This window comes from Eutrigla gurnardus, assembly GCF_963514095.1.
Source record: "Eutrigla gurnardus genome assembly, chromosome: 9".
Lineage (NCBI taxonomy): Eukaryota > Metazoa > Chordata > Actinopteri > Perciformes > Triglidae > Eutrigla > Eutrigla gurnardus.
Window position 1 is genome coordinate 29900706 of NC_139923.1, and position 10595 is coordinate 29911300.

Sequence of the window (10595 nt, forward strand, 5' to 3'; positions counted from 1 at the left end):
ACGCTTGCCGTAAAGCAGGTCAAATTCGTAGTCTCATTAGAACTACAAAACCGCTACCCGACGAGGCAAAGTTACATAGTGCGCTTACAGCCAATAGAGGGCTGCAGAGCGAATGCTGAAGTGCCTTTCACCCGGTTTTGAGGTGATGAACCACTGAAACTATTTTGGAAACATTATTTTAAGGCACTAAATACTCTTTAGTGTTGCTTTAAATAAATAATGTTGGTTCCCAGATCAGAACATGTGACGGTCTAGTGACGGTGGCCTGCAGTAACCATCAGACACCAGAAGATGGAGACACAGATCTCAGATCAGAACAGGTGACGGTCTAGTAACCATGGCCCCGAAGCGAGCACTTCGCTCCTCTACTTCAGCTGGCCGGCTGGTACCACCGTCGCTGAAATCAAACAAATGTGGCTCAGCAAACTCCAGACTCTTCTCTGTTCTGGTCCTCAGTGGTGGAACGAACTCCCGACTAATGTCAGGACAGCTGAGTCATTTGCCATTTTCCGAAAAAAGCTCAAGACTCACCTGTTCAGACTTCACCTCGACTAGCATGACCTCCCCCCGCCCCCCCACCCCAAAAAAAAAAAAAAAAAAAACCCTTACCTATAGCACTCTGATCGTAGCTCTGTTGCTCTTGAACTACTAGTTTACTCAGATGAGGACCTAACACTTGTTCTACTTTTGGCTCTTAATTTATCGGCAATGATTCGTTGTGGTTTCCTTGTTTCCTTCTTGTGACAAATGTACTTATTGTAAGTCGCTTTGGACAAAAGCGTCTGCTAAATGACCTAAATGTAAATGTAATGGCCTGCAGTAACCATCAGACACCAGTAGATGGAGACACAGATCCCAGATCCGGCCAAGCAGCCCCCCCCCCCCCCCCCCCCCCCCCTCCTCCCCATCCCATCCCATCTGTCTGCAGCTGCTTCACTGCTGCTCGTCCCATCAGACACGACGGACGATGCATCTCCTGCTGGTGCTTCTCGTGTTGGTGGGGGTTGGTGGGGGTGGGGGAGCTGGTGGGGGTGGGGGGGCTGGTGGAGGTGTGAGCAGCACCTGTCCAGTTGTGTGCAGGTGTGAAAGAGTGGGGGTGCTGCAGAGTGTCGACTGTGTTGATGTCGGTCTGAGAACAGTTCCCTCCAACCTGAGCAGCTTCACCTCATCTCTGTGAGTAGAACATCCGCTGATGGTTTAGTCTGTTCTTATTGGTTTATTCTGTTATTATTGGTTCATAATGTTATTATTGGTTCATAATGTTATTATTGGTTTAAAGTGTTATTATTGGTTTATTCTGTTATTATTGGTTTATAATGTTAGTGTTGTTTTATTCTGTTATTATTGGTTTATAATGTTATTATTGGTTTATAATGTTAGTGTTAGTTTATAATGTTAGTGTTGGTTTATTCTGTTATTATTGGTTTATAATGTTAGTGTTGTTTTATTCTGTTATTATTGGTTCATAATGTTATTATTGGTTCATAATGTTATTATTGGTTTAAAGTGTTATTATTGGTTTATTCTGTTATTATTGGTTTATAATGTTAGTGTTGGTTTATTCTGTTATTATTGGTTCATAATGTTATTATTGGTTCATAATGTTATTATTGGTTTAAAGTGTTATTATTGGTTTATTCTGTTATTATTATGCGTAAACTGATCACAAACGGAGAACCATGAGAACCATGAGAACCATGAGAACCATGAGAACCATGTGAACCATAACTCAACTGTGACGGAGCCAAGAAACCAGGAACACGTTGAAATGAAACTCCGTCAGTCGGCTTCACAGCTGGAGGAGATTAAAAATTAAGTTTCGTATATTATCATGAAGATTATTATTTGTTGTTACTTTACTGTGTGTGTGTGTGTGTGTGTGTGTGTGTGTGTGTGTGTCCTCCTGTAGACTGCTGGCAGGAAACAGTTTGAAGAAGATTTCTAGAGGAGCTTTCAGAGGACTCGAGAGTCTGAAGCTGCTGTACGTTTACACACACCCACACCCACACCCACACACACACACACACATATGACAACAATGGTTCTAAAGTTCTTGAGAAATAAATAGTTGAAAGAAGTTCTTAAGATATAGTTTAAAAGTTTGTTATGAAGAAAGTAATCGTTCTAAAGACGTTCTAAACAAATAAATTGTTTTAAGATTTTCAAAAGGAATAAATAATTCTGAAGATGTTCTAAAGAATATAAATAAATAATTATAAAGAAATTCGAAATAAATAAATAGTTTAAAGAAGTTCTAAATACTGAAATCATTCTAAAGACGTTCCAAAGAATTAGTTTAAAGATGTTCAAAGTTTTAAAAATTTAAATCATTGTAAAAACATTCTCAAGAAATAATTAGTTGAAAGATGTTTGAAATAAATAAATACTTTAAAGATTTTCTAAAGGAATCATTCATTTTAATGAATTTTTAAAGAAACAAATCATTCTAAAGAAATTAATAGTTTAAAGATGTTCTAAAGGAACAATAATTCTAAAGATGTTCTAAATATATAAATAGTAGAAAGAAGTTCTAAAGATGAAAAACATCCTAAAGAAAGAAATAGTTTACTGATGTTCTAAAGATTAAAAGATTATTGTAAATAAATAAAGAAATAAATCATTCGGAAGAGTGAAAGTTCTAAAGATAAAAAATATTCTAAAGAACTTGTCAAAAAATAAAGTTTTAAGATGTTCTAAAGATAAAAAATATTCTAAAGAAGTTCTAAAGAAATTAATAGTAAAAAAATTGTTTTAAAGAAATAAATAATTCTAAATATGTTCTAAATATATAAATAGTTGAAAGAAGTTTTAAAGATGAAAAACATTCTAAAGAAATAAATAGTTGAAAGATGTTTGAAATAAATAAATACTTTAAAGATATTCTAAATGAATAAATAATTCTAATGAGTTTCTAAAGACACAAATCATTCTAAAGAAATAAATAGTTTAAAGATGTTCTAATGGAATAAATAATTCTAAAGATGTTCTAAATATATAAATAATTGAAAGAAGTTCTAAAGATGAAAATCATTCTAAAGAAATAAATAGTTTAAAGATGTTCTAATGGAATAAATAATTCTAAAGATGTTCTAAATATATAAATAATTGAAAGAAGTTCTAAAGATGAAAATCATTCTAAAGAAATAAATAGTTTAAAGATGTTCTAATGGAATAAATAATTCTAAAGATGTTCTAAATATATAAATAGTTGAAAGAAGTTCTAAAGATGAAAATCATTCTAAAGAAATAGATAGTTTAAAGATGTTCTATAGATTAAAAAAATATTGTTAAGAATTTCTAAAGAAATAAATAATTTAAAGTAGTTCTAAAGAAATAGTTTAAATAAGTTCTAAAGAAATAAATTGTTCAAAAGAGTGAGTGAAAGTTCTAATGATAAAAAAATATTCTAAAGAACTTATCAAGAAATAAATAGTTTAAAGAAGTTCTTAGTAAATACATAGTTGTACGGTTCCAGCAGAACTTTAATGTTGTTCTTATTTGATGGAATGAATGAATAAATAAGTCATATATCTTGTTATAATGTAAAAGAATAACATAAACATGTTTAACGACTTACACATTGAGAAATGTTTTAAACATTATAAACGGAAACGTTTCTGCTGTTAATGAAAGAACAAGAAAAGTTTCATTTTGTAATAAAATAAAAGGAAATGTTGTTTTAAAAAAGTGAACCAAAATAAGTAACAAGGTTAAAGCTGTTATAATGTAAGAAATAACATTTATTTTTTTATCTGATGTAATAAAACTGACAGGATTCATCGTTGATCTGAACCAGTTCATTACATCATCATTTATTGAGACGATCATCAATTTTATTTGATTGGCCAACACATTATTTATCAGGACTTGATTATTGATCAGCGTTGTTTTCTGACGAATGAGGTATTAAAAACCAGCACAGTGGGCTGGTTTTACTGGAAATGTGTTTGTTCACTAACCTGCTGGTTCGTCTCGTCTCTTCACACAGAACGCTGCAGAACAACTGCCTGAAGAAGGTTCCCTCTGGATCTTTACAGAACCTCAAGAATCTGCGTTCTCTGTGAGACACTCACAAACTGATATATAAGATCATATATCACTCATCATGATTATACTCAGGGTGACAGAGGGAGGATAGGGAGGAGGAGGGAAGGGGAGGAGGAGGGAAGGGGAGGAGGAGGAGGAGGAGGAGGAGGAGGAGGGGAGGAGGAGGTGAGTATGCACCACAGCTGCCTGTTTGTGGTTTTGCCAGGAGCCTTTGTCAGTGTGTCAACACCATAAATGAGTCCCAGCAGAAGAATGTGTCGTCTGCATAGAGACGAGTTCTGTTCAACGGTTCTATGAACAATATCCTGTCTCCTGTCCTCTTGTCTCCTGTCTCCTGTCCCCTTGTCTCCTGTCCTCTTGTGTCTTTGAGACAGCTCGATGCTAACGTCCTCTCCTGTCATGTCCTCCTGTCTCATGTCTCCTGTCCTCATGTCTCCTGTCCTCATATCTCTTGTCTCCTGTCCTCTCATCTCCTGTCCTTTTGTCCCATGTCTCCTGTCCCCTTGTGTCTTCCAGACATTTGGATGCTAACATCCTCTCCTGTCTCCTGTCCTCGTGTTTTCGAGATGTCTCGATGCTAACGTCCTCTCCTGTCATGTCCTCCTGTCTCATGTCTCCTGTCTATCTCCTGTCCTTTTGTCTCATGTCTCCTGTCTCCTGTCCCCTTGTGTCTTTCAGACGTTTGGATGTTAATGTCCTCTCCTGTCTCCTGTCCTTTTGTCTCCTGTCTCCTTGTGTCTTTCAGACGTTTGGATGCTAACGTCCTCTCCTGTCTCCTGTCCCCTTGTGTCTTTCAGACGTTTGGATGCTAATGTCCTCTCCTGTCTCCTGTCCTTTTGTCTCCTGTCCCCTTGTGTCTTCCAGACGTCTAGATGCTAACGTCCTCTCCGGTCTGCCGGCCTCCTCCTTTAAAGGCCTGTGGTCTCTGCGTCATCTGTGGCTGGATGACAACGTGCTGACGGAGATTCCTGTTCTAGCTCTCAGGGACCTGACGGAGCTTCAGGCTCTGACTCTGGCCCTCAACAACATCAGCTACGTCCCTGACGGAGCGTTCTCCGCCCTCAGCCAGCTGCTGCTGCTGTGAGTCCACGTTCATATTAATATTAAAGGTGGGTAACAGACAGGTGGGTAACAGACAGGTCAGCAACAGACAGGTCGGTAACAGACAGATGGGTAAGAAACAGCTGTGTAACAGGTAGGTGGGTAACAAACAGGTGTGTAACAGGCAGGTGGGTAACAGACAGGTGGGTAACAGACAGATGGGTAACAGACAAGTCAGTAACAGACAGGTGGGTAACAGACGAGACAGTAACAGGTAGTTGGGTAACACACAGGTCAGTAACAGACAGGTGGGTAACAGACAGGTCAGTAACAGGCAGGTGGGTAACAGACAGGTGGGTAACAGGCAGGTGGGTAACAGGCAGGTGGGTAACAGACAGGTCAGTGACAGACAGGTGGGTAACAGACAGATGGGTAACAGACAAGTCAGTAACAGACAGGTGGGTAACATACGAGACAGTAACAGGTAGGTGGGTAACAGACAGGTGGGTAAAAGACAGGTGGGTAAAAGACAGGTGGGTAACAGGCAGGTGGGTAACAGACAGGTTTGTAATAGACAGGTCGGTAGCAGACAGGTGGGTAAAAGACAGGTCAGTAACAGACAGGTCGGTAACAGACAGATGGTTAAGAAACAGGTGTGTAACAGGTAGGTGGGTAACAGACAGGTGGGTAACAGACGAGACAGTAACAGGAAGGTGGGTAACAGACAGGTCAGTAACAGACAGGTAGGTTACAGACAGGTGGGTAACAGGTGGGTAAAAGACAGGTGGATAACAGGCAGGTGGGTAACAGGCAGGTGGGTAACAGACAGGTGGGTAACAGACAGGTCGGTAACAGGCAGGTCAGTGACAGACAGGTGGGTAACAGGTAAATGGGTAACAGACAGGTGGGTAACAGGCAAGTGGGTAACAGACAGGTCGGTAACAGACAGATGGGTAAGAAACAGGTGTGTAACAGGTAGGTGGGTAACAAACAGGTGTGTAACAGGCAGGTGGGTAACAGACAGTTGGGTAACAGACGAGACAGTTACAGGAAGGTGGGTAACAGACAGGTCAGTAACAGACAGTGGGTAACAGACAGGTGGGTAAAAGACAGGTGGGTAACAGGCAGGTGGGTAACAGACAGGTCGGTAACAGGCAGGTCAGTGACAGACAGGTGGGTAACAGGTAAATGGGTAACAGACAGGTGGGTAACAGACAGGTGGGTAACAGGCAAGTGGGTAACAGACAGGTGGGTAACAGGCAAGTGGGTAACAGACAGGTGGGTAACAGGCAGGTGGGTAACAGTGGGTTACAGGCAGGTGGGTAACAGACAGGTCAGTAACAGACAGGTGGGCAACAGACAGGTCAGTAACAGACAGGTGAGTTACAGGCAGGTGGGTAAAAGACAGGTGGGTAACAGACAGGTCAGTAACAGACGGGTGGGTAACGGACAGGTCAGTAACAGACAGTTCAGTAACAGACAGGTGGGTACAGACAGGTGGGCAACAGACAGTTCAGTAACAGACAGGTGGGTAACAGGCAGGTGGGTAACAGACAGGTGGGTAACAGACAGGTGGGTAAAAGACAGGTCAATAACAGACAGGTGGGTAACAGACAGGTGGGTAAAAGACAGGTCAATAACAGACAGGTGGGTAACAGACAGGTGGGTAAAAGACAGGTGGGTAACAGGCAGGTGGGTAAAAGACAGGTGGGTAACAGGCAGGTGGGTAAAAGACAGGTGGGTAACAGGCAGGTGGGTAAAAGACAGGTCAATAACAGACAGGTGGGTAACAGACAGGTGGGTAAAAGACAGGTCAATAACAGACAGGTGGGTAACAGACAGGTGGGTAAAAGACAGGTGGGTAAAAGACAGGTCGGTAACAGACAGGTCAGTAACAGACAGGAACAATTGAAGCGAACCGGTAGGCTCTAGGTAGTGAGGGAGTGATGACCAATGAGATGCAGGTAAGGAGGTGAGAGGAGCCAGCAGGTGAGGAGGTGGGAGGAGCCAGCAGGTGAGGAGGTGGGAGGAGCCAGCAGGTGAGAGTGAAGGGGGAGGTCACCTGGTGGACAGAAGGGAACCAATGATGCGTCGTTTCTGAGGCTGAAGAGGAGCGACGAAGGACTCAAACAGATGATGTCACACTTCATGGTTGTAATAATATTTTGACTTTTTCTTTTCTAAAGACATCTTCATCACAACAACATCCACTCGTTGAGCCGGAGGAGTTTTCATGGACTGAACCACTTGGAGATGCTGTAAGTCCACCTTCATGACTGTAACATCACACTGAGTATCAGATCCAGCTGTGAGAGTAGGCCATAAAACAGGATTTCATATCCATTATGAGATCAAATATATACCAGTGCTTTACTATTATTTAATATTCCTGATCTCAACATTCACCACACCCTTTTTGTTGTTGTTATTATTATTATTATTATTAGGGAGGCAGTGCTAAGCACAAACGTAGCACAAACCACCGAAAAACCACCGAAATTTTCCCATTGACTTGAATGGGACGAGCGGGGGGAAAAAAGCCTAAATTGTAGCTTTTCACACGCCTGCTGCTCAGGCATACTTTCACCTAGAAACTCCATTTAAACTCTAAAACGTAGACACAAGTCTTGTGTCCTGGTGTGTCAACCCGCGTTTCAATAGCTCATATAGTTTCTGATCAATCACTGTTCAATGACCATGATCGTTTTGGGAGAAATCATGAGATTATAATGGGTGTGTATTGCGCGGAACCTTCTGGGCTAGAGTGGATGACATCATCGCTTAGAGTGTGAGGGCTCCTCGAAATACTTCAGATTTTTTTCCTTTCCAAACTCCTCCCGGCCACAATCTTCACTCTACAGACGTGATATTTTCCAATTTTGTAGACAAACTTGTCCTGTCTCTCACAATGTGCTCAAAAATCTGTGAGATTTACAGAATTTGAACTAGCAACCTTTAAGCACGGCCAAGTCTGTTTTTCTCCTCATCAGATCCAATGCAAATCGAGAAGCAGATTTTCAAAGAAACCTCAAATGAGCAGCATTTCTAACTCGCCCTAGCGTCCACATTTCTGACACTAGGAAAAAAAAAAATCATCAGTGTCTTCTAGGGTGACCAGATCCCAACAAACCAAATGTGGGACAAAGATTATGTTTGTGTGGGACAATGTGGGACATATTACATATTACACTTTTCCTGTGTTTTCTTGCAGCACTGTGGCACTTATGTATGCTTATGTATTGTTTTAATGTATTATTTTTGCTTTGATGTAAAGCACTTTGGGTACCGTCTGGCTATTGTAAAGTGCTATACAAATAAAATTTGATTGATAAATTTGATTTGATGTCTAACATGATATAATGTATATCTAACTTAAAAAATGAAAATTTCTATTACATCCCTTAGCTCGTAGTACAGCCAAAAAAGAAAGGTACAGTACATTTCACCCAGTGATATACAGTTTCCCAGTCTTTGTTGTAGCTGCATCGCCTTTTTTGTTGTAGTTTCCATCTTTTTCCGCCAAAATCCATGCCTGTTTGTGCTCCGATCGAGTAGTGAGTCGAGACTGTTTTCAGCATAGCAACGTTGCGCGTGCGTAGCAACAACGCGCTTACTCCACTTGACCCAACGTGTGCCCAGTTTGATTGACAGCATCAGCATCAAACAAACAGCCCCGTAATGACGGTAATGACAGCCTTCTCTGTTTTCTACGCAGCCATTGGATAAAAGCCAGACGTAAATAAAAAAACTACAGCTGCCAATCAAATTGCGGGACATCATCTCAATATGCGGGACGCGGAAAATGTGATGAAAATGCTGTGCAGTCCCGCACAAAGCGGGACATCTGGTCACCCTAGTGTCTTCAGCAGAGTCTTGTGGCGCTAACGGTGCGAAAATCTTGGCGATAGGAGTTTCGATGTGAGCGTGGCAAGCTTTTGTTCGGAGCTCCCACAAAGCCGGAATGGAGCGATAGAGAGAGGCAGAGAGAGGCTCCAACGCAGTTATACACACGCGCCAAGGGCCGTTGCTATGGTGACAGCACCCTGGGGCTCTGATCTTCATAACTGACAGCAGGTGTGCTCTGATTGGTGGACAGGAAGGAGCAGTCAGTGGGAAATGTAGTTTTTTTTGTCAAACATTTTCAACTCAGGCATACTTTCACCTAGAAACTCCATTTAAACTTTAAAATGGAGTCTTTCTCCGTCTCACTCAGAAGTGATAGCAGGTGCGCTCTGATTGGCAGACAGGAGCAGTCTGTGGGAGTTGTAGTTTTTCAAACAATACATAGTACCTAGTAGTTCTCAGTACTTGAGTCTCAGTAGTACTCGGTAGTACTTGGTAGTACTTGAGTGACAGCTGAGTTCAGTGACATGTACCTAGTAGTTCTCAGTACTTGAGTCTCAGTAGTACTCGGTAGTACTCGGTAGTACTTGAGTGACAGCTGAGTTCAGTGACATGTACTGACAAACAGTTGAGTGCGAAGCAACTGTTTGCAAATACATTGTACCTAGTAGTTCTCAGTACTTGAGTCTCAGTAGTACTCGGTAGTACTCGGTAGTACTTGAGTGACAGCTGAGCCCGGTGACATGTACTGGCACTCAACTGTTTGACAATACATCGTACCTAGTATTTCTCAGTACTTGAGTCTCAGTAGTACTCGGTAGTACTCGGTAGTACTTGAGTGACAGCTGAGTTCAGTGACATATACTCGCACTCAACTGTTTAACAATACATTGTACCTAGTAGTTCTCAGTACTTGAGTCTCAGTAGTACTCGGTAGTACTCGGTAGTACTCGGTAGTACTCGGTAGTACTCGAGTGACAGCTGAGCTTGGTGACATAGTACGTAGTAGTAAGCCGAAATGGAGAGATAGAGAGAGGCTTGAAGGCATTCATACACACGCGGCTAGGGCCGTTGCTATGGTGACGGCACTCTGTGGCTCTGATCTTGAGAAGTGACAGCAGGTGTGCTCTGATTGGTGGACAGGAAGGAGCAGTCAGTGGGAAATGTAGTTTTTTTAGTCAAACGTCTTCTGCTCAGGCATACTTTCACCTAGAAACTCCATTTAAACTTTAAAATGGAGACACGAGTGGTGGGCTCTGATTGGTGGACAGGAAGGAGCAGTCAGTGGGAAATGTAGTTTTTTTTAGTCAAACGTCTTCTGCTCAGGCATACTTTCACCTAGAAACTCCGTTTAAACTTTAAACTTTTACAGACACACCCCCGGGTGGCGGCCCACTGCCTCCCTCTCAAAATTTCCCGGCGGGGGAATTTTCTAGTTATTATTATTATCTTCAGAAAAACAAGTTAACTTATATCAAAATTATTTTTTATTCTAACAGTTGAATACTAATGCTGAGGATAATATAATCATTTCTTTCTATTGAAAATTAGAATGACAATATGATAAAAGTAAACTGATTAGTAACATCAGACTGAATCTTCAAAGAACTTAAAGATCGAGTGATTCAATACTAAAATGAATAGATAACATAACATAGAAACAA

The 10595-nt window shown here is 41.2% G+C and overlaps 1 protein-coding gene across 1 annotated transcript in view; it reads left to right on the top strand.

Annotated features, from left to right (window-relative positions):
• Window positions 1–7307: 7307 nt before the first annotated feature.
• The window catches only part of LOC311018097 (uncharacterized protein), a gene marked incomplete at its 3' end in the record, with an annotated part of 8703 nt that continues 5415 nt past the window's right edge, over window positions 7308–10595 (top strand). Inside the window, exon 1 of the mRNA XM_084016874.1 lies at window positions 7308–7346. Coding sequence (XP_083873000.1) covers window positions 7342–7346 — 5 coding nt within the window. The 5' untranslated portion in view covers window positions 7308–7341. The remainder of the gene's footprint in view (window positions 7347–10595) is intronic.